The 25,318-nt window shown below is 38.1% G+C and overlaps 1 protein-coding gene across 8 annotated transcripts in view; it reads left to right on the top strand.

Annotated features, from left to right (window-relative positions):
- ANKS1B (ankyrin repeat and sterile alpha motif domain containing 1B) overlaps positions 1 to 25,318 on the top strand; it is a 197,915-nt gene that overhangs the window by 168,775 nt on the left and 3,822 nt on the right. For all 8 annotated transcript variants that reach the window (XM_065742741.1, XM_065742736.1, XM_065742740.1 and 5 more), the window contains 3 exons: positions 4,020 to 4,091; positions 13,706 to 13,792; positions 18,358 to 18,495. In XM_065742741.1, coding sequence (XP_065598813.1) covers positions 4,020 to 4,091; positions 13,706 to 13,792; positions 18,358 to 18,495 — 297 coding nt within the window. The remainder of the gene's footprint in view (positions 1 to 4,019; positions 4,092 to 13,705; positions 13,793 to 18,357; positions 18,496 to 25,318) is intronic.

Raw genomic sequence — 25,318 nt, 5'->3', positions numbered from 1 at the left:
GTGCACTCTCTTCCTGGGCAGCATGTCAAATCAAAAATTAAGCTTAGTGCCTTCTAGGTTTTTGTTTTTGTTTTTTTAATTATTTTTCATAGTTATTGAGTAAGTTTGTCTGAAGAACAAGTAAATTCATGATCAGATCCAGTAAATTCATGATCAGAGGTTATCTTCACACTAGGTTGAAAGGCACGTAAGTCACTGAGGAAAGGAAATTGGGATTAGCAGGAAAGTACAATGAAAATATCCAACATAGTGGTGATAACGGAGACATCTTTCTTTCGTAAAGACCGTGCATCAATACACCATCTCAGCTCCTGCAGCTATAATGACCTGAGCTTTATAGAGTAAAACCCTACACTGGAAGTTAGTAATGGTGGCAGCTTTCATGTATGTCACATCACTCAGTTGAGCTGACATCCTCTACATTGCTTCCACATGCTCTATGTTTTTGAGAAGAAACATTTCTGAAAGGAAAGCAAAATTCCCTCACAGAATTTCAGGTTCTTCTTACAAGTAAATTGTACAGTACCTTTGTGATTTGTTTGTCTGTTCTTCAACTCTGGGAAGCACTTTTGAATGCCTGCAGCTGAAGATTTTTGCCATTGTGCAGATGGGACCAGAGCTGCCCTGTTCCTCTCTTCCTTCCTCTTGTTATGCCATGAGCTCAGAAGCAGTGTTTTTGTTTGGGTTTTTTTTGTTTTTCTCTCTGATGCCTGCCTGACTAGTAGCTTTCATGTTTTTCAAGCAATCCCAAATTGTTGTGCCACAGCCTATTAAAAAATAAATCTGAAAAACAGAATTGAACTGATTTTTTCCCAGAAAAGGCCAAGGATTCCAAAGGTCTGACAGCAAAGGACCCAGATGCATTTCAACTCAAAATTTGTTTTGTTTTGTGTTTTGTTTAAATTTCTAATTTCTGAACTTCTTTTAAATTGGTTGATTGTGATATCAAGCCATCTCATCAAATTAATGCCCAAAGCCCTGTTCATGTCACCATCCATGCCCCAGCTGGACTCACAGCTGCTAAGCTTACAAACCTTTCACATATGCAGTCCTTTAGGAATGTCCTTTATTTGTTCCTTTCTGCCTGTCCTTATGTAGTAGCAGGGCTGTTCCTCGCTCTTCTGGTTATAAATGCCCTGTAAAGTGTTGTTCACTAATCACCATCTTGGCTACTTTTTGCATCAAAATATTAACACATTTTCTTGTAAGTCAGAGATTTCTTTATTATACAGTGTTAACTGAAGGCTTTAAAGAAAGTATCTCATCTAGGTCAAGAGACCAGAGAGTCAAACCAGTAGACTTTCTGTTCTGTTCCAAATTGCTTTCAGCTGTAACAAGTTATTTTTGATCAGTTTTCGTTTAACATGAAGCTGGTTCGCCCTCTGGTTTGGTTAGATTATAGAATCATAGAAGCATTTAGATTAGAAAAGCCCCCCTCGATATCATCAAGTCTAACAGTCAATCTGAACTACCAAGTCCCATCATTAAACCATGTCCCATGCTGCCTTTTAACTTAAACAGCCTTAGGGTATTTCCAGGAGAAATCAGTGTGACAGAATGAAACAGGCCTGGCAGTAGTGTTGAGCTGTAGCACCCACGGGGAGAAGGCTCCTGCCTTTGATACTTGCTCTCTTTCTGTAGCTCACATATCCCATTCTCACCAGTGACATGATGTCTTCGGCTCCTGAGTTGCTTACTTAGGATGGAAGACTTAAGAGAAGCCATGGGATTGCAGTGCCGTGGGAATGCAAAGAGTCATCTGTGTGCCCAGGAAGGAGAGGACAAGCCTGTTGTTATAGAATCCTTGGAGTTGGAAGGGACCTTTAAAGGTCACCTAGCTGAACTCCCCTGCAATAAGCAGGAACATCCTCAGATACATCAGGTTGCCCAGGGAATCCAGCTTTGCCTTGAATGTCTCCAGGGATGAAACATCCACCACATCTTTAGGCAACCTGTTCCAGTGCTTCACCACCCTCACTATAAGAGACTTATTCCTTATATCCAATCTAAATCTACCCTCTCCACTTGTTCTGTCACAGCAGACCCTGCTAAAGAGTCTGTCCCATTCTTTCCTGTAGCTCCCCTTTAGATACTGAGAGGTCGCTCTGAGAGGTCACCTTGGAGCCTTCTCTACTCCAGGCTGAACAGCCCCAGTTCTCTCAGCCTGTCTTTGTATTGGAGTTGTTCCATCACTTGGCTCATTTTTGTAGTCCTTCTCTGGACATGCTCCAACAGGTCTGTGTCTCTCCTGTGCTGAGGACAGTAGTACTCCAAATAAGACCTCACCAGCATAGAGGGGCAGGATCATCTTTCTCAACCTGCTGGCTGTGTTTCTGTTGATATAGCCCAGGGTACAGTTGGCTTTCTGGGCCGGAAGGGCATATTGCTGGCTCATGTTCAGCTTGCCATCCACCAATGCCCCCCAGGTCTTCTCAGCAGGGCTGAACTCAATCCTTTCATCTCTCAGCTTTTATTGGTAGTGGGTGTTGCCTTGACCCAGGTGCAGGACCTTGTGTTTGGATTTGTAGGACCTCATGAGGTTCACGTGGGCCTATTGCTCAAGCCTGCCTAGGTTGGAAGAGAAGTTGCTTCCCCTATCCACTCCTATGAAACCAAACATTTGATGGTTGTGCAACAGACAAGTATCAGAGAAGACTAAGGAAAATATTAAATACCTCAACCTTCTCCTTGTCATGATCAGCTTGCCAGTGTCACTCACTAGGGAGGGTATGCCTTTTGGGACTTTCCTTTTCTGGTTGAGGGACCTGTAGAAGTCTTTCTTGTTCTTCTTGGCATCCTTTGCCAAGTTTAGTTCAAGCTAGACCTTGGCTTTCCTGACTCCATCCCTACGCAGCCTAGCAGCTTCCTTATACTTTTCCCACAGTACTTGTCCCTGTTTCCACTGCCTGTGCATTTTCTTCTTGCTCTTCTTCAGTTTGATGAGCAGATTCCAGTTCAGCTATGTTGGTCTCATGCCTTCCTTTCCTGACTTGCTGTCCTCTTTCTCTTTCATTAAATCAAGCCTACATGTGAAATATAGAAACACAGAATTATCCCTTGTTCATGGACCTATACAAACCTGTATACCTGTAGTGCTTATAGGAGAAATGCAGCCTTTCGCCCTGCTGCATTCGCCCAGCCAAACAACCCTGTTAACAGTAATGAGACCACTTTTCACCAGCTGGCAGTGATGATGTGGCCAGCTCCGTGCCCAGGGGAGCAGTGTAGTTCACCCTTGTTGGGAAGAGGTTCTGAGTTCCCAGGGCAAGAGCTCCTGTGGAGCAGAGCCTGCTGCGAGGGTGTAGAAGGTGCCCACACCAGCACATTACATTGTGAGGGAGATAGGAAAGAGGGCTTGTCAGGAAGGCAGAGCCTTGTGTGCCTTGGGATGGCGGCTTCCAGCAAGCTGAGTCAGGGCCCAGCCAGCACTCTGTGATGACTGTCACTGTCTCATTCAGATTCAGTAGCAGCTTTGAAATAATAGTCCAAGGTCAGCCTTTTCTTAGGAAGAGTTAATTGTTTAAGGTAGTTTTCATCTCAGGTCTGTTTTCTGTTTGCTAACATTAAGCTCTGTTTGCACATAAAGTAGTTACAGATTGAGTATAAAGAGCTTAGCATCTCTGCTGCTCTTCACATCCACATGATCTTACATAGAACAATACAAGTTTGGCAGATGGCAGCAAAAAGAAATCAGATTCACCATTTTATAATCAAATGGCGTATTTTAGACGGAATCTTTAGTGTTCGATTGTTGCTTGAGCGACTGAGGTGATAAGCTAGAATATTTCAGATACTGTTTCCAAGGGCTTTGGCTAATTTAATACTGCTGGTACTGTGCATTCCTGTTTCATAGGTTGATCAGCACCATTTTAAGTGGTCTGTCAGAGAACTGCATTTTAAAACAACACAAAATTGAACTGTCTGGTACCAGTGTGGTTTTTGAGACATTTTTAATGTATTTCTGCTTATGTTTGTTCTGAAATTTTAGCTGTGTGAAGTTTAATGGATTTTTATTTTAGTATTTAGGTTCTATGCTGGTAAAAGAGTTAAGAGGCACAGAATCAACACAGGATGCATGTGCAAAGATGCGGGTAAGTTATTGAATCTCCTTGCTTCTGTAATCCTTATAGTATTGTTATGTTAGCTACTGATTACTTGTATGGTACCCTTTTTTTGGCATCACAGTGTTATGTTATGCTTTTGTTTTCCTCTGCCATTGGCATTCAGTAGGAAGCCTGTTGGAGTAATACCAAAATTTGAAAGTAGATTTTGTTTTGTATGTGATCTAAGAAAAGCAGATGCATATGTTACATCCTGTATTTTCTCTTGAATCTTTGAGATTGTTTCAGAGTACTTGTCATGTATTTTAAACATGCCTAATAAACATAACTGATGTATAGCTCATATATGATAATAGACATCAAATTTACGACATACAATATGTGCTGGTAAGTTTATTAAGACATTTCCAAAGTCACTGTTTTTTACGTTATATGATGTGAATTCTACATCATGCAGATGCCTGTGTCCACGTTAGTATTCATAACGTATTATGAATTGTTGTTCTTTTGGTTGAAGAATGAAAAGAGTACCGATGAAGTTTGATAAATTAGTGGAAAAGTAGTTTGGCTTCCTTCAGTCTTGTAAGAATATGTTATACTGAGGTTCTTTGGCCAGATTTTGGTTTCTAGGAAATTCCTATGAGGTTCAGTCCGTCTCCAACAAACATACTGCTGCCAGGAACGGAAAACAATACCAGACCAACTGCATTCCCAATTGTATATGGAGTAAAAATGCACACAGATACAGAGATGGCAAGCATATAATGATCTGGAATAATTAATTGTTCAGTGGTTCTACTAAAGATGTAAAATTATGTACTTTGAGTGAAATCCTTTATTTTATGGATCATAAGTCTTTGATGCAAAATGCCTCTGAGCACTAGATATAGCATTTGGACAAATTATAAAGCTAGAAGGCATGTAAAATTTATGCAATCAGACAGCCATTTTCTATTGGTTACATATCCATAGTACTCAGATATCTGTACAAGCCATGTAAGCTAAAGGCTGACAGTAATTCATGCTTATTAGATTGCCTGAAGATCTGTTGTTTCTTGGCTAATTACATGCTAATCATTCTTTACCTGGTCTTCAACTTGTCTTACTAAAAGAATAACTTGAAATAGTGGAGATCTAAACATCAAAAAAGTCATTCTAAATAATTTATAGCATTTTAAAGATTTTTTTTTAAATATGCTATAAACTTGGCAAATTTAAATTTGAATTACATACTTTTTTTATTTCCTCATAAAAATGGAGTCAAACTAACAGTCTATAGAGCCATACAGGGCACTTGCATAATCATCATCACTGTATTATTTGTTTTGTGGGTTTTTTTTATATTCTATTTTGAAACCATTATGCTGAGAGAGAATTTTCCAGTTTGAGTGATTTTTTAATTATTTATTTTTTCATTGCCAAGAGATTTGAACGAAACAATTCTACATCAGTATTTCATCTATCCTTTCTAGGTAGTCCTTTTTTATCATGTTCCTATTCAAATCAGAAGCAAAAAGCATTGACTTAATGAGAACAAATTATTATCTTAGAAAAAGTATACCAATAAAACATTTGTTCTTTCCAAAACTTTCTCCCTGTGGATATATTCTGTATGTTGCTGTTTCTGAATTGAGAGTGCAGGTTGTCATAAGCCATTCTGAACTTCAATGTAATGTTCATTGTTGTTTGAAAATGTGTCTTCTTTCACAGTTACATTTTACTTCAAATGTACTGAAAGGGGCATTTCACCTTCTAAAAAGAAGGGAAAAGCTAGATACATTATCTTACTGCTTCTCATGTACCTAACTCTATCCACTTGTTCAGTCTCTTGTGTATAACCTTATTCATCAGTAAGGTTGTGTGCAAGGCTATATTAATGTGATAGAGCACATTTTGAATTTTTGTATTTGTTTTATTTTTCCATTTATTTCAGAACTATCACATGCTGAAATTTGTGCTGAAATCTGAAACAAACTGGGGAGGAATACATTACCTTAACCTTCTATCTTGTTGGGGTCATTCCCAAGAAATATTTAATCTTTCTGGAGTTTGCTAGATAATGGTTTTTAAGCAGAATTTACAAAAGTTGTCTTGGTCATCCACCATTGTGCTTCCCATCACTGTGCTCCAACAGGGCAGATGATGGATTTGTTGGCGAAAAATCATGTAGATATATTAGAGTTCAGCAAAAGAGTAGGATGATATGTGCTTTTTGTTCTCACCCAAATGGCAGACCCTTGCCACCATCCAAAATTACAGATATTTGGCAAGAACTGTGTCTATTAGAGGGATTATACTTTACTGTTCCAATCACATATTTGTGCTCCAAGAGTGGATTTATATTTTATGGTTTTCTATTTGTTTCCAGCTCTTCTCTTTCACAGACTCTCTTTGCAGTCGGCAGTACTGTCTCTTTATCTCCCTTCCTCACCTGCTGTAACCTGACCTTTGCTGCTTGGAAATTAAATCTCACTGTCCTGACCTGGGCAGACTTACTGATTTTATTTCAGAGATGCCTTCAAGAAATTAGGGACTTTCATCTTTCTCAACATGGAGCAGGAAACGTTACAATTTCTGTTTGCAGTCCTGATTGCCACCTTCACTTCAAATCACCATAGGAACAGGAAGAGAGAATAAAATGTGTTTACATCAAAACAAAGAGAAGTTAAGTCTCTTCCCAGCTGCCATTAAACTTTTCTTCTGCAGTAGACTCCATCAGACATTTATACATCTGAATTCCTTGACTCTGTAAAAAGGGCATGGTTTGCTCCTAAATGGCACAAGTGCAGCAGCAAGGTAGACTCTTTCTTTGTGGTGATGTTAAATCACTCATGTTGGGTGCACCAGTTGAAGTCTGAACCACTTGAATCCTGACACCTTCCTGAACATAGCATATTTTTCTTAGAATTTTGTTATTAGAGAAGCGGTTCTTAAATTTCAAATCAAACTTCTGGGAAACTAGTGATGTAATTCTATTCAAAAAGCCTGTGTTTAAATATCTTGCTGTCTTAGGACCAAAATGTCAAAGTTGGAATTGTCATAAGATCTGTTTCCCATATCTCTGGAGAGGAAGATGAAGCAGTGATGCCTCTTTCTCTGCTAAAAGAAAGGTGAGATAGGGTCTGGTGCATTCCTTCCTTACTCATTCCTACATAAAGAAGTTGGATGCAGTGGCAGTCTGCTTCTTTCTGCTAATCCCTTTCTGCTTTTCAGTCACCATTTTTCCCCCAAGAAGTAGAATATCACTGCCCTTCATAGACTTCCAGTGAAGCTAAAGAGGCAGATACCACATCAGGAGCGAACACTGCATTTGAGACCTAACAGCTTCTCTGATTGTTGTGCATGAAGGACATGTAGCTCTCTATCTCTAGCTTCACCACTGCTTTGGCAGGGCCTGCAGTGAAACAGCTGCATGCTTATTGCTCAGAAAGGAAAAAAAAAAAGAAGCGGTGGGAAGTCCTCAGGCCATTCAGTCCTTCTGCATATCGACATTACACCATCCTGTGTTCTTCAAAGGACTGTATGTCCTTGATCTCTAACAGGAATCCAAAGTGCAGGAGGGACATACTGCCCTGTCAGCAGCAGATGAATATGTATAGATATTGCAAAAGCAAGGAGATCTCATTCTCAAGTAGATGAGTTGCAGGTGCATCCCCTGTGCAGTATTCACATTAATGATGTAGCTTGGAGGCATCCACTAATTGTAGAGAAGTAAACAGTCTTGTCCCATGGGGATTACAGATGCTATCATATTTCAAGAGGTATTACATTATGTCAGTGATGCATTTTTAAGCCTTTTGGGCTGTGAGAAGTTAGTAAATATTTGTTAAGAGGCAGAATGCATTTTCAAAATGAGCTTTAAAACTACTTAGACAAAAGTGAATTTTTCCTTTTTGTTTCACCTCGTGCATGGTATTGTCAATGGGATTCAGTCAAAAACAAATGTTTAAAAAGGCTCCATAAGCCTTGTTAACAGACTTTGTTGTAACAGACTTTCAGGTATGATAGTAGGTGGTACCATTACGTGTGTTGAAATATGCAGTTTGATGCCATTTGGAATTAGTAGTTGCTACCACTATGGGAAAGTGTTCATATTCTCTGAATGAAGTGGATTCCAGTACATAGTTGAACAGTAACATTGCCAGCTGTAGTCTTCAGATAGCTATTAAAAAGCAATATAGGACAGAACTAGCAGATTCATTTGCAAAAGTAAAAAGCCAAGAGAAATGTTAAAGCTTTACAGACTCATAAACTTGTAAGCAAAATTTACTTATTAAGCTGTTAGTGACTCGGCATAGTTGAATTCTGTCTTTCCTCTGTGTATTTGCAAGATCAAGTATAATTACATATGCAATAAAAGCTGCATATGAACATGTTTTAATTTTGGTCACTGTGTGAAAGCTGAGTAATCCAACTATAAATGTACCTCTGTGTATATATTATAAGTGCACAAAAGTGGTCAAAGTAGAAGTACCAGTGTACCCTGATAGCTTTTGGCAAGTAATAAATAGATGAGGTGAAAGCATTTTGAGAGTGGTCTAGCTTATGCAATATACTACAGTAGATCAAGTGGATGTGTGAGCCCCTTAACTTGGATACTGTTCTATGCATGCATCCTAATTGTTTCTTCAGCTCCTTTGTATCTGTGTATGTGTGCAGAGATGCCATGTTTTGTACACTGCAGGAATATTCAGAAGTGATGGATTAATGCTCTCAGTTCTGCACAGAACAAGGTATTGCAGTACAGTCTTGTCTTGAAAGGATTAAAGACTGTTTAGGATTATTTGTTTCGTATATGCATATGTTTCCTTTTTAAAAGGAAACAGCTAGTTTGTATTCCTTTGTTCACAAAAAAAAAAGCCTTCACCTCATAAGTCATCATTGGCTAATTTGATTTGATGGGTACAATGGCTGGGTGGATTTCAAATTAAATTATCTGGACTTTACTTTGTGTTCTAAATAAACATCTGGCAGTTCTGCACAGCCTTTAGCTCAAAATCAAAAGATGAGAGGAAATGCTTCACTCACTTAGAACAATTTGTAGTACTATGGAAATCTATTTAGAGTCCACTTGTGAGTACTGATTTTGGGTTTTTTTTTCAGCAAAACTAAGGAAAATTCATAAACAGGTTTGGAAGCAACAAGAACCCCAGGCTACTCTTTTTCTTTTTTTTTCCCATGAAACATCTTCAGAGTTGAGCTTGCTGTCTCCCTCTGGCCCCTGCTCTTGCATTCCTTTATGTGTGGTCTTAAAGGAGGAACTGGATGCAGCCCTGTCTAAGCCCTAACGGCTGAGGTTTGGCACTGTGCTGCATAATGGCAGCAATGGGTTCAGATACTGACTCAGAGGATCTTAAATCCCAGTGTAAGCAATAATTGTACTAAGCAGACAGTTATGCAGAAGGTACCTTCCTCTTCCTTCCGCTGAAGGAGGTCTCCATTTAGAATGCTGGGTGGAAGAGGGCACTTAATGAATGGTGTGAGCCCACTGTTGGCTCCAGTGGCTATTTCTGATGGACTGGCTCTAAGTAAAATTGCAGGAAACATTTTTTTTTCCAAAGAATTCAGCTAGAGAAAAGCAGCAGCTCATTTAGAAAGTCAGGCAGTAGTGTGGCTCGTGCTCCCACCAACTTCCAGCAATGTAGCATGTTGTTGTCCATGGATACCATATTTACTCCTATACTGTGACCATTCTCTCTTCTTTTTCCCTGGAAGAAATGGGTATTCTTATTCCTCAAAAAAGTCTATTAGTAAAGAAAGCTTCACACAGCAGCCGTGCATCAAAATAGAGGAGAGATTTCTGTTACTGACTGTCTTTATTCTGAAGAAAAAAAGACCGTGTCTTTTGGGGAGTCTAAGGAAGCTGAACAAATGTCACATTAGATTTAGAATGGCAGTGGTTTTCTCCATCTTCCCGTATCTGCAGTCAGACCTACTTTATGATTCTTGTGCTTTGTATGGAGTTATTCCACATCAGCATCTACCTGTCCCATAGGACATATTTTGGAAGTAGGACCATATCTCACTCTGTGGCATACAGACTGGCTGCATTAAGACTCCTCACTACAGTGCACTTGAGGAGACAGGACAGGCACATCTGTCCTCATGTAGATGACCAGCAGATCATCTGGCAGTAGCAGAGACAGGCAATGGCAGTGAGCCTACAATTTGCTCACTGTTCATCCAGATGATTATCCTAAATTTGTTTATTAAAATAAAGAGCCAAAGTTACAGTCACAAACTGCAGAGTTCATAATAAGTGACCAGTTCCAGGCTAGTGAGCACTTACCCAAAGACAAGGTCCTGTCACTGAGATTATTTCTCCTTGAGATAAAATCTAATCCTGATACCATGATATGAACGTGCCTTGGAACATTAGATCATATGCCAATATACACATGACATCCTGTGCCAGTCTTCAACTGTGGGTTCTATACCTTTGGTTCAGGTTCATATGCTTCCCATAGAGTCACCAGATGGACAAAAATATTTTGTCATCTCATCATGTCCTCAGCAGTGGCTGTTAAAATCTGGAAAGCGTGAGAAAAGGAAGTACTACTGCCTGGGTCCCACCTTCTCAGATTCTAGTCACAGGCACCAGCAGAGATGCCCACTTAGCCTGCGCAGAGGTGAGAAATGTCTGATCATGAAAGCTCTGGGATGATTGTTGACATCCTAGAATCTAGAGCCAAAGCAGTTACAGTGCCTGAGCAAGTAGTATTTGTACTGAATCTCTGAAAACTCACACTACACATCCTTGCAGCCACCCCCTCCTCTGAAGATGAAATGAACAACAAACAAGTAATATGAGCTCACCATAGCAACTCAAAATTATTGAAGACTGGAAGCTGCTCAGAAGTAGTAATTTTATGGTGGACTTCAGTTAATCTGTTACTGGAAGAGGAGCAGGGGGAGTAGAGTGTTTTCCATGGTAGCGCTATCCTTTACCAAGGATATTATCCCACTGCCCAACTCTTTGTTGCAACAGGGATATTTACATGTAGAGTTATTTCCAAAAATCACATTTCTGTGCTGGACTTTAGTCCTCCAGAACATCTCTGCATGAATGAATCCTGCAGCTTTTTTGGTTTGCAAGTTGTTAAGGGATGTCCACTGCTCCTTCCAGCTGAGTCAGTTTGGTTTAATAAATTTCAAATGTCCATCATTCTCTGATTCATTTCCTAATCTGACATATGGAGATTAATAGTATCTTAATGAGCTGTTTCACTCAGATAACATCTTCAAGTGTTCACAATCTTTGTTAAATACAAAAGATGAGGTCTGCTCTAGACAATTCCCAGTGAATGTGAGACATGTAAGAAAAATGATTAAAGTACAACCCACTGGTCTAGATGTAAGAGGATTCTCAGATGGCTGGTGTGACATTGCCAACAGGAAGATGCACCTTTATGGCAGGTAGTGCAAGTTAGACCAAAAAGCTAAAGTGAACTCGGTAGCCATGTTTGTGTAATGTATGGGAGAAGGGAAGGAATTTTGCTGCTAAGGAGATGAGGTAGGAGGTAATTACAGTAATCAAAATGAGAGACAAAGAGCTCTTGAATGTTGCTGTTGAGATAGAAAGAAAGGATAAAAGTTGGTTGATTGCCAGGTTGCCAGATGATGAAAGTGAAGTTGTCATATTTGTGAATGTTTTGCCTAGATATAAGCATATATGGGGTACACTGCTTGTTATTCTGATGGGTGTACGTACTGCAGTTTCTGTACAGTCACTTTCAAGTTTTATGTGCATTTAAATTGTATTTTATGAAAAGAATCACTTGAGATCTGTTGTAGAGACACACAGGTATGTGCATGCTCTGATTTTGGCAGAGGCAGTTTTGTTTTGCACTCAGAAAAACACAAATCAGATTAGTGTCTTCCTCAGATTTTCTTATATTTTTCAGAATGTTTTATCTTCTATGAATTCATTTTCGAAAAGCAGCCAGGTTTCTGGGTAAAAGAAACTTTCTCCAGGATAAATTGACATATGACATCATCTTGAGTCTTGTCATTTGATACTGAATGGTACGATAGTCTTCTCTATTACAAGTATTGGAGGTGCTCTTCTTGAGACTTAATTAGAGGTCCTTGCCTTCACTGCATAGGACACTAATTGTAGAACTTGGTTGGTTCTGTAGCTTTGAATGTTACGTTGGCAAAAATGGAGCCTCATTTGATTTGGGTAGGAATGAGATCAGAAAGAAAAACTTACTTGCAGTTATTTGTTGTTTTTTTGGGTTTTTTTTAAGCTTTATTTGTCTTCCCTCTGGTGTTGCCATCACCTATCTTTCAGACAGATTTTTTTTCTTTCAGATACAGTCTGTGTTTTTAAGTTTAAATCTTTGCTGTTAAATTTTTCTTGAAAAAGACAAAACCACTGCTGCTGCTTACGTTCAACTTCTCAGAATCTTCTGTGATGGCAATTCTAGGCCTTTCAGTGTGACTGCACCCTCATTCTGTGTGCTGATACTTCTTCATATTTCTTCACATTTAATGATCTGAACTTAGGCTTTCCCATCAAGAAAACGTTTGTTAGCTTTCTGTGATAGTTTGCAAATATTACCATGAGTGAGCATCTGCTGAACTTTATCTACATTTTTTATCTACAGTAGATTTGTATAGAGTTCATAGGTTCATAAGGTTGGAAAGGACCCACAAGATCATCTGGTCCAACCATCCTCCTATCGCTCTCCCTACCCAACTACTAAATCAAATCCCTTAGCACCTCATCTAAATCTATTTGTCCTCTATAATTCCTTCCTCTTTAAAAGAATTCAGATCATCTCTAAACTAGGTCGTGTTTGTTTTTCCTTTTCTTTTTTCTTTTTTTAGTAAACTTAATCCATAAACTAATCAACAGGTTTTCTGCAGATAATTTAAATCTATGCCAAATATATGCTCAATCTGTTTTGCAGGAAACAGCTGTGTGCCTCGCTCTGAAGGCACACTTAGAAGAAAAATAGCTTCATACAAAGACATGAACTGTAGGTAGGAGAACCTGGCCACTGAGGAAATGCAGAATAAGCCTCTGTGTTAATTCATGTGTAAAGCCAATTGCAGTAACAACCACGTTGGAGGAAGTGCAGATGGTTAGGCTTTGCGAGATTCAACATCAGGCTGACAGGTTGACAGACAGGCAGGCCTTGAGGGCTGCAGGCATATCTCTTGTCACAAATATAGTTGCAAGAAAGTGAGAGAGTGAAATATTCCCAAGTAACAGCTAATTGCAGCGAAGAAATAGTTTCACAAAATGCACTGTTAGTTTTTACAGCTGGGAAGGACGGAAGGAGCTGAGAGGTGGGGGTGAATGGGGCACATCAGATGGGTGTTTTAAATCCGTGTATTTTGGGAAATCCCTGATTACATGACGAGTGATTTTAAGTATGGCAAACTTCATTCTCTTTGCATCGTGCTGGGCAAAAGGAGAGGATTTATCATCCTTGCAACAAACTGCAGGGCTCTTTTTAGTTTCATAACTACAAGGCAGCTATTTCAAAAGCCCAAAGATCAGTCAGCTCAAGAAAAAGACAAATATTTGAATAAGTACCTTTTGATAACTGAAGCATTTTGTCCGAAGAAGAAGAGAAAGAGTGCTGTTTTTTCTGTGCATTACAACTCCAACAGCATCTTCATTTTTGTTCCAGAAGTCTACGGAACAAATGAAGAAAGTGCCAACCATTGTCCTGTCTGTCTCGTACAAAGGAGTCAAATTTATTGATGCAACAAATAAGGTATGTGCAATCATTGTATATCAGCTTTTCTTCCTCACAAATAGGAATACTTATGAGGTTGGCTGTGTTAGAGCACCGGGCCATAAAGGGGACAGATTTGCACTCTGTGCTTCCTTTCCTTTTTTCTTTTCTCTCTGCAGCTGATGCAATCTTACTGTCACTCTCCAGAAGCTCTGTCTGGAGGATGAGTGAAGCACCTTTAATGGCACAGTTGGAGAACACTGTGTCCGGCCTTCTGATGTTAAAAGGCAAACTCATGACTGCAGACATTTGGCAAAGGGCCACCACAAAATCCTTTATCGTATTCTTCCCCATGTAGTACCTTAAATACTCAGAAAATATATATGTATGTTCTTTAATATAATTTTTGGTAAAAATATATATATATATGAAGATGAATCAATAAGCAAGGTTTTATCCAGGGCCAGCCATTATAAGAAACATGAGCCTTAGGTGTGCCTTCCAAATGTCAGTGTCTCTCCAACAGCTATTTTCCTGGGACTTCCCATCCATCTCCCAGCTTTGTAAAATATTGTTATTCCATCTTGTGTTCATCTTCCTGTGTGGTGTGGCAAAGCCTCCGTGCTTTGTGTCTTACATTTCAAAATAGATCCAGCTTTTGTTTTTTGGTTTTTTTTTTGTTTGTTTGTTTGTTTGTTTTTTGTTTTTAATTTATTTGTAAGATTGAAATTGAGAGATTGGAGAACTCGGTGATGGATAGAATAGTGGATTATTGCTTAGCCAAAGTAAAATATAAAATCATTGTAAATAGGAATAAAATAATGCATGGATTTCTCTTCTCTTGTCTAAGACAGCAAGAAAATGCAGTCCATGCTGATGCTTGCATATGAATAGGAAGTAATATTTTTTTTCTGTTATGTGACTAAAATGCACTAAGCAGTATGAAAAGTAGATCAGACAACTCTGCTGCCCCATCAGGTTAATAATGTGTGCAACTGCTTTGTGTTGCTGTGCATTCAGACCACACCATACATCTAACCCAGTATCCTTCAAACTTGACAAAATAGGCAGTTTTTCAAGAGAAGGGTTTTAAGTGTAGAAATGAAAGCAGATTTGTGATCTTCTGCTACAGCTTGGAAGACACGGTCAGGGTTAGAAGATGCCATGAAATAAAAACAAAGCTGAAATACATATTATGTCAAGTCTAAAGTATTTGCCAAAGCAGAAAGACCAGGGATTCCTGTCAGCCCTTCTTTCTTCCAAAATGAAACTACTGCAGCCTTCATTTCCTTTATGTTCTCTGATGTGCTGGACATAAATCAGGACATTTTAATGCTATTAGCTCCAACGTGGATAAAGCTGTTTTCAGCTCTTAAGTATCCCCTATAGTGGTAGGGTCACAACTGCAATGTCTTTAGCTTAAAGAAAAAAATAGATCAAGAGAACAAAAGGAGCTTCCAGTATCTCTTTGCACAGTGCATCTCTTATTATGTAAGAAGGAAACTTGGAAGAATTTGGGCAAATAGTATTAGGTGGCTCTATACTGGTCCCACTGGAACTTATGCCTAGTAGTGTAACAGATGTAGTTGATCAAGATAAATAATGCCACAGTCCTGTGTGTTTTCTCAAAATGGAAGAATGCTTTCTGTTCCATTCAAAATCTGCACTGCCTTTCCCTTCTGTAAAAACCAGGTAATAGCCTACAGCCCTCCCAGGAGCATTGTTATCAGCCTTGTCCACAGTGTGCTGTACTCAATTCCTTCGAGACCCAAAACAGATTAGCACTAAGGTGAGATCCTATTCAGACTTGTACCGCTTCCGTGCAAGCTTATAGTTAACAGTGCTGGGCACCACTTAGCAGTAAATGCATACTTTTAAATGACAAAAATAGCTGTCAGTTATGTGCTTGAAAACTCAGCTCTCATGGCTGCTCATCCTTTTACTTTATGCCACCAAGCTAAGAATTTGTATTCTGAGTTACAGCAGGCAAAGCTTCAGGTAACAAAGGGGCTCTGACCTCATTCCACTAAAGCTATTTCAGTGACACCTTGAAGTTTGGCATGACACCACTTCAACATGACACCATTTCTTTGCAAGTGAGACCTGAAAGAAATTGCTGCATAGACAAAGCAGACTTTGAGAAATTTCTCATGGATCACAGCTAACCCTAACATCTGGATAATTTCTGTGAGGAGAGGAGTTGTCTAGCACAAAGCAGGCAAGTAAAGAGAGGGCTCCTTATCAAAGCTTGGTCTCTCAATGGTATTGCCTTGGCAGAAGCAGAACTGCCTTTTACCTTCCCTGCTTTTTCTGAAGCTCTGGAGGTCATTCTTGACAAACCAAAAGATAATTTTTAGAACAACAACTTTATATTCTCAGTGCCAGAAAAGCATACTAAGCACAGCAAACTGGTTCATAACTTTATAATTCCTAGAGACTAAGACTATTGGTCTGCTAGAGTTGTGACCCTAGGAAACAGTAAATGTATGCGTTGAAAATGTGTTTACTTTTGAGAGGTCAGAGAGGATAATGCTGTAGAAGCTAGGGGAAAACCTATTTTGCTACTAACTTCCATCTGTGAGATTTATTTCAGGTACACGTTATTTTATTCAAAACAAAATGAGTATGTTTCCAAACTTCACTTGGTTTAAAATTAAATGCTAAACTAAACTCTAAAACACAAAGCCCTATGCCATCCTCAAGTGACCTAGAAAAAGCTGCAGCATAGCAGAGCTCTTTCTCTTTTCACACAGTCGAAAGACCACTTCAGGTTGTTACTTAATGGCTCACGATTTGGCATAAAAATGATTTTAAGACCTTCCAAGGTTTAATTCTTTCTGCTTTTTAAACTACAGTGTTGATGCTACAACATCAATGAGAGTATATTGCATCTCTATCTGTAGATGTCTAAATGCCTTGTTTTGTTAGAATTATCATTCTCAAAAATCTTTCCTGAGGGTAAAAGTTTCAAATGTGAGAACAAAGGAAATAAAATGCTTAAAGTAACATAAAAAGCCAATTGTCATTAAGTAGAGATGATACATGTCATTACAAATTGGCATGTATTGAAACATAAGTACTGTTTTTGTAACTTTTATGAATAATTCATTAAGCAGAAATAATCAAGTATGTTGCAACAATGTAAGATTAAGAGGATTATTTCATGTCCTCGGTAACAGTCTCCTTATCATGTTGTTTTTTTTTTCCCATAATTTGGAATTTGGGATACTTTTTATTAAGATTTTTTTCCCCAAGCTGTTGTTTCTTCAATTACATATATTAATATGTCTTTTAGAAAACTTGACACCTACATACAAGAGGGAGAGCTGATACTTAGCAAATGAAAGTAGATATTAGTGACTTAGTTGCATGTTTCCCATTCTTCAAAAAAAAAGGAGGTGGGAAGGTAAAGACAGGGATGGGGGGAAAACAGAGGTGCTCAGAGGTTGTTTTAACTTGAACAGATACCAGTAAGGCAGCAGCAAAGCACAGAGCTGTGAGGGACTGTGACATTATAGGTGTCATGTGTTCCTAGTGCAATGGAGATGTCATACTGCAGCAGGTTTGTTCTTTTCCTTCGTTGTTTTCATTTTTTATGGAAAAGCCATTGCTACAGTCAGGAGGGACACAATTCAGAAGGTCATATAAACGAACCTCTAAGGAGATTCCTGTTCAATGAGTCATTCTTCTGTTAAATAAATCATTTGAAGTGTGTGTGTTGTTGATGCAAGGCCTAATCATAAGCCATTGTGCAGTGTCTTCTCTGGCTTCATGGTTCCTTCTGCACAATAATCACGTATCAGTAACTTGTATAATAAATATTCATAATTTTCTTCAAAGCTTTAGACAGTTTTTCTTTCTTTATTTGTTTCATTAGACGGACATGCTTGGTGTCTGTCTCAGTAGTATGCTATCGCTTTTACATTGGCTGTTCCAAGTAGTGTTGCTTGGTGCATGAGCAGTTTAATATTTCTATATCACTTACAGGATGCTGCTGTCATCAAGTGGAGAAATGTTGCCAAATACTTCTGTGGTTATTATTATTTTATTTTTTTTACTAAGAAGAACCCTTTCAGGAGCTCAGGATTTTAATTATAAATGATGTTTTGTTTTGTTTTCTTGAATGAATATAGCTGAATTTTGTCAAACAACGTGTGCAAAAAAATGGATATTGAGTCTGTTGGGTTTCATCAGCAGTCTGATGTAGTGGGACATTGTGAACTTTAGACTGAAAACCAGCAGCATCAGAGGACAACTTTATAGTACTCTGGAATTGTATTTACAGCTGTATGCCAGAAAATATATCCCTTTGTCACAGAATACTGCATAAACTGTACAACACCCAAATAGAATCACAGGGTATACTCTAGAGTGCAGTTGTCTCCTACTGTCTTACTGGTAATCTTAGATGTTGTAGGAGAAGGTCAAAATTGCAATAAACCGTGTAAGAAACTCACTCATGATATATGAAGTCCTTTTTATTAAGAAACTTCTGAAATACTTGAACACAGAAGATAAACATAAACGCGTATCTAAAAACATTCCTTTTGCAGCTCTTTTATGTGGAATTCCTGAATTGATTGAAAATATTTTTTTTTCAACAGAATATTATTGCTGAACATGAAATCCGTAACATTTCCTGTGCTGCACAAGACCCTGAAGACCTTTCTACATTTGCGTATATCACTAAAGACTTGAAGACCAATCACCACTACTGCCATGTATTTACTGCATTTGATGTGGTCAGTTAATAGAGATCTTTCTTTAGTAATGCTTTGTAATAGTTACAGTGTTTTTATTCTATATAAAGAAATCAGGGCATATGGTGATTAATAGAAGGTATTGTTCACTTACCAAATGAAACTACTAATCAATTATGAGGTAGTAAAGGAACAGTTTTAGAGAAAAGCAAATATTTTACTTGATATTATCTCATTTCCCATCTGAAACAGTTCACCTGTGTAATCACAGCTGCTGACTGGAACTTCAGTGAGTAGCACAAGAGAAACTTAAAAATTATTCAAGAAAAAAATGTTAATATTTTAATATTAATTCTATTATATTTTGATATCATATCATGTGTATGAAATTTTGAAACACATTTACAAGTGAGTCTTGACAAGTGACATCTAATCTAAGCTGTAGTCTTCAAAGAAGTTCATAAAAAGGACTTTTGGCCACCCACTCTGAAATCTCAGCACATAGGAGATAAACCAGAACCAGACCAACAGGCATTACATACGGTGCTCAGTCCTGCTGAGAGGTAGGCTCAAGAGATACCTTAAATTAAGTTTATCTTTTGGACTGTGTTCTGCAAAGTTAAGGAAGGGCTGGTTTGGCATCATCCAGCTGTTTGGCTGCTACCCTCATGAGTCTGTTCAAAACCAACCAACACGGGGTGAGAGGGTTGGACTCTTCTTGTGGAGGCCTTTGAGCACATTCACAAACATGATATGAATTGCTTTTTGGACAGGTTGGTGAGCAATTTCTTTGGGTTTCTTAGCCTGGCTGCCCCATGGATTTTCGTGTTCCACTGTTTAGCTGGATCAGTCCCAATAACTCAAACATTTTTCTAAGTACTTCTTAAACCAGTTGGCATTTTACTGAATGAACTGAAAAACTGAAAATTCTCTGTAAATATATAGAGAACATATGGAAAGTTTCGTTCTTACTTTAAACAAAGATTTGAAATATTTATAGCTCTGACGAAGAAGAGTGCACAGATAGCTAACTACTTATCACAAGAGGTCCTAGTAATATTTGCCTGCCACACTGAATCTCATAGATTTGAAACATCTGTGATACCAGAACTGTGCAGAGCACGATCCTTTTTATGTCCCTATAGTAAAGGGCACCCCTGTAGTCATCATCAGACATAGTAGTAATCTAGATGGCCCCTCTGTTCACTTCTGCTTTCTGTCATTACAGTGGGAGTTTTAGCTTAACAAATGATGCAGGTAAGAGCAAATTTTTCTGAAAACAGCTTGCATTTATTTTGAAATAAGTCTCAACTCATTTCAACAAGTTCTTACATCTCATCTTCTAATTTAAGTTTTTCCTACATTTTTGCTTCTCAAATGTTGATGCAAAGCCTGCTAGCGTCTCAAGAAATTATGAACGTATTTCAGTTAATCAGTCTTATTGTTTTCAGCTAAATTTGGTGAAATAAGTAGTAGATTTAAGTTTTAGGACCAAGCTGGCTTAACATACAAAATGTCTATGGAATATTCACCTAATGCCATTTCAGCTACTCACAAGAGAAATCTAAAATTCCATGGAATTGATATTGAAATAGAAAATTACTCAAGAAAAATGGATTTTAATACAGCATAACGTGTGTGAATTTTCAAAACATGATACTTAAATATAAATAAATTAACTTTGAAAAGAAAGGTGTCTGAAGAGAGACATTTTATTTGTGACAGGTTAGGTAGTCAGCATTGCAGAGAAACTAAATAATAGCTTGAAGGAAGGTAGATTAAAAGGAATATTAACCTTTATGTTCAGTGTTCTTGTTGTTTAACTTCTCAGCTGACATTTTAGTTCCCATATGGAATATAAAAAGATTTTAAATTGTATTAAAAATAGACAAACTGTTGTCAACAAAACGTTACATTATATTAGTGATAAGTGGATCAAGTGAGAGTAAACTGAGTGACATTTTTATTTCTACTGATCCATTTAAACACTTCTTAATAGTTTCAACATAATGCATTTTCATTTATAGGCCTAATATTCAACCACAAACACACAGCCAGGTGTATCAGATAAAATTCATCTTCTTACTTGGCAAGGAAAGTATAGCTATTCAGCAGTAATTCCAACATTTTGCTCACTTTCCATACTTTAGAAGGAGTGTTTAATACTCCAACCACTTTAAATGGCTAATCTAAGAAACTTTACTGTCTGTATTACTTTTCACAAGCTGCATAATCCTCAGTGAGGTATTACATTCTCAAATGTTCTTTTTTGTGTGTTGTTTTGTTTCTCAGAATCTGATATTACTGATGGAAATAGAAGCACCGTGAAAAAAAAAATCTAGATATTTGCAACATAAGCAGACAGGAAATTCAATTTTCTCTTTAAGACATAAAGTGTAAAAAGGAAGCATCTTAAATCTTGTATAATATGGTAATGTAATATATGCAGATATGAAAATGAGGTCCTTCAATTCAGGAAAAAGGAAAGAATTTATTTATTTTGAAAATAGTAAAGTGTTTCAGTCTAGTATGTCAATACAAGTGTCACTGATGCATATTATTTAGAAGTGACTGTACATTCAACTTCTCAAAGTTATGATGTTGTAATGAAAAATGACATCAGACTTCGCAGAATCACAGAGTTACTTGTTTAAAATATACTGATAGGACAAGGTTTGGGAGTAGAAGATTTATTGGTCAATATTTGAAACTCACTTCACACATCCACTTGCAGAAAGCAGACCCAAACCACAGTGAAGGACTCCCTCTGGAGAAATAAACAGTCATAATGGTGCCTACACCAAAGTCCAGTTCACACACGGGAGACATCCTAAGTAATTTCAGCCAGACATTCCTTCATTGTCCAATACACTGATGAAAAGAAGGCAACTAGTATAAAGTGGCACAACAGCTGCTCTAGTTCATGCCTAGGATAGTCAGGAGTTCTACACATAACCCAAGACTTTCTTTCTTTGTAGTCTCCTGTCCTTCATTCCGCAGACTTAAGCTAGATAAGCATTGGGAAATGCTAGTGTACATATTCAACAGTGATGAAAAATACGTGGCTTCAGGTCTCAAAGTTCTGTTCACTTTCTTCTTCCAGCTGATTTGAGAATTTTATTTGTCCTCTGTTTACACGGCCATCAGTATGGTACCTGCACATCCTAAGAATGAAAACCTTTTTTCCTTTGAGGTATCCAAAGACAGCATGCCCAGACTGTACTCCTTCAGGGAAGCCATTTTAATTTGTCCTCACAACCTTCTTGAGATGGAGCACACTCAGGTACCAGGGGCTTTCAGCTCATAAGCAAATGAGTCTCTCCTGTTGGATTATTCTACATGGATGGCTTTTGTAACAGCTTCAAAGGCACATTTGGAAGGCCTGTTTCCATGGTCACACTACATAAAAAAAATCTCTCTGTGCCACATTAGAAAAGAAGGATGAATTCAGAAGAATATATTACTAACCATAAGTTTAAATCCAGGATGAGAAGGATTCAAGGATTTAAGTGGCAGGAGAGTCTGTTCATGAGAGCTGTATGCAGACCACAGCTGTTATAAGCAAATGCCAGCCAAGTTCATCTCCTCATGCCACTCTTGGCAAATTGAACCTTCTTCCCCTTGATTGAACAAAGACTGATGAGTTAGGGTGCAGAAAAATGCACATCTTTTCTAGCTGTCCCTAAATGTAAATGTTTTCTGGTCTGGAAGGTAAAGCATAAGCAGTTAACAGTGTAATTGTACATGTATGACAGTTCTTGACCTCACAGAACTCCACTTATTAATAAGTAACCTTCCCTTCTTGTCAGATTTCTGTAGTAGGAATCCTTAGCGTCTGGCCTTGAAGACTCTGTGACGATCAAGAAATGGGCAAATTGTTTCATCTCAGGGGATGGAAATTTTGAACAGGGTTGGAATTTTTCAGATTTTTCAATTTAGGATTCTGTATACCGTGTTCTGTTTGATTTTGCCAGCTGAGATTTTAAGTTCAGTACCTTGCAGATGGGGTGTCTTAACTGACATTTTACACAGCAAATGTGGTGGGTAGCTCTGACCAATTATCTGTGAGATTCCAAAGGACACTCCTTCAGTAAATTCAGCCTGAAGATCAGATTTAATTGTGATGTTAAAGGTAAAAGAATACCATTATCTGAAAGTAGAAACCCATCAAATCCTTATATCCAAAATGCTTTTCTAAAAAAGCAAAATGTTAGTTCCTCCCAAAAGAAAAGAAAAAAATATCCTTTGCGAGTGACAATTCAAGTTTTTGAAGACCAAAAGACAGACATTAACAGTCTTGCTCTCATTCTCAAAATATTCATGAAGCCTCCATATAACTTTATAAAAACATGAAAACACAGTGAAGAAGCAATGCCTGCTACAGCTTGTGCAGTAAAGAAAATAAGTCAAATAGTAACAAAACAATTAGCCATTGTAATTGATTGGCTGAATTAAAGCAGCTGAAGAATACCGACTCAGACTTGCACAAAGGAACTAAATTAAAACATTACATTGCAAACAAGGCAACTGACCTCAGTTTTTCATATCACAAGTTGTTGCTTAAAGGCATTAGCTTACTCACCTCCCTTCTCTGTCATGCTGTGCAAGGAATACTATTGTAGCAGCACTCAGAATCCCAATGGTCTTAAAAACTTTACTTCCTTTCCAAGAAGCTTCTTAGGGTGCTGTAAGGGTCAGTGTCTCCTATAATGACCACTGAGTCTATAATTTCATTCTAATCTTCTCTTGAAGAGTCAGACCCATTTACTTCATTTTGTGTCACATTAAAAAAAAATAAGTCTTGCTTCATCAGAAGACTTTCCACTATGGTTTTTGTCTTCCTCCTGCACCTCCAAGGAAATCCAGCCCATCCAAGAATATATATATAAACTGCTGACTTTCATATTCCTCTCCCAGTACTAGAATGAGAAATGAGACGAGAAATTCCTCAAGCTGAATTTACTTAGTTTTAGTGGGTCTTTTTTCTAAGTGAGATTCAGCAGATGTTACGCTGATCTTGGTTTTGTTTTTTTTAATTTTTCTAATTTTAAAAGAGACAAATGTAAAAGCCCTCCATGGCCTTCAAGCAAAGTGTACACTTCACTTCTTCAAGGCTCTATCATAGTACACAGCGTATGACATTTAAGCACAATGTTTCAGTTTATGTTTAGAATATTGAACAGAGGAGTAAATGTTCTGTTTCATTTGAAGCATCTCACATATATATTAACCACAGAAACAGTTTCATAGAAACAGTTTTCACATGCTCCAGAAAGGGCTATTTTTTAACTTTAGGCTCTACTCAAGAAAACAAATCATAGTAGTTTCTCACAAGATGCAGGACCCAGGCTAGATAGCCTATACATAGCAAACTCTCTGCTTTTCTCCACTCTGATCTCAGGATTTTAGCTGTCTCCCAAGGACCTTTTCATGTACTCCCCTGGACTGTGCACTCTCTCAGTCCCATAGTATTACCGTTCACTTTTTCTCCAAGCCTTCATTACACGCTGTCAGTGTATTCCTTTATCAGTAATAGCACCCAGTGTAGATAATCCCATGATGATATAGTACACTGTCTTACTGTCATGACAGCAGATTAAGATGTCTTTACAATAATATCCTTGTTCTACAAACATGTGCACTCCATGCCAAATAATATTATTCTGTGAATTTTTAACAATTATACTCAGCTGGTCTTAATTCCATAACTAGTGTTCTGCTCAAAGGCAAAGCACTTTATGATAGTCTTCTTTGCCTTTTATTTCAGGATAAAGTTTAACAGTGGAGTCAAAGTCTTTCTCAGTCCAGATCAGTTCCCTTAAATTAAAAGTGAGGCAGTTTGGAGACTGCTGCCATCAAATCACACAGAGCTTCTTATTTGGGAAGCTCCACAGCTTTGGCAAGCTTGTTGCTGTAAATGTAGTCATCACAGCTGAGAGGATATCCCAGTGCAGAATTATAATTGTTTTCCCTCTGACCTAACAGAGACCAGAGTTGGCACCTTTATAAGAAGCTCTTATAATGAGCTAAATAGGCTGACCTTAGCCTACAGGTTCTTAGCATAGAGTTGTGATAATAAAGGGATGAAACTTCTTCATGACTGCAGTGAAACTGTAGTATATGGCATGAAATAAAACACTTAACCTTTTAGCTGTATTTAACTACAGAAGGGCGGATACCATATGACTGCGTGTCTTGCACTGCCTTCTGCCTTATTACAAACTCAACAGTTAGCCTCAACTAGCTAAAAATGTACCTCATTTAAAATTAATAAATATGAAATAATATTAGAAGCCTATGGGAGTTTTAAGGGCTCACATCATTTCAAAGTAACGCAAGATTGCATCCAGCTACAGAGGATCAGGAAGGAATGAGTAACTCTTGAATTACATCTAAGATGCATGAACTACAGTAAGGAGACTGCAGGACATGAGAAGGCAAGCCTGCAGGCTGGTGTTAGCTCTGCAGGGGTCCAAAATGTTATTGGAAAGCTTGTAGGAGCTGAGAAATAAATACACCAGAACAAACCCACAAGTCTGAGAAAAAATGCCATAGGCTTTCACTTGCAATTTGGATTATGGTCAGATTCAAAACTCCCAGCTGCTTTTAGGAGATGTAAATCTTTACTGGAAAAAACATTTGTACTGATCCCCCAGTTCCTCATTCACGCTTTTTTAAACCTTTCAACAGGTCTTTCTTCTACATATCCTCTAAGAATTTAAAGTATTCTAGGTATAGCACTAAGCTGATCTTGTTCTTAAGAACCTGACCTCTTTGGTAATACATGCCAACTCCCCAGGCTTATGCTGACATTCCAGTTTAAGCTCAAACAGTTCTACTTCTAGAAAACAAAACCACAAGAAGA

This window comes from Cyrtonyx montezumae, unplaced genomic scaffold (genome assembly GCF_038088225.1).
Source record: "Cyrtonyx montezumae isolate F1298 unplaced genomic scaffold, pur_monq_1.0 scaffold_3, whole genome shotgun sequence".
NCBI classification, from domain to species: domain Eukaryota; kingdom Metazoa; phylum Chordata; class Aves; order Galliformes; family Odontophoridae; genus Cyrtonyx; species Cyrtonyx montezumae.
Note: the sequence above shows the minus strand (reverse complement) of the source record. Positions and strands in the feature narration are given on the sequence as shown.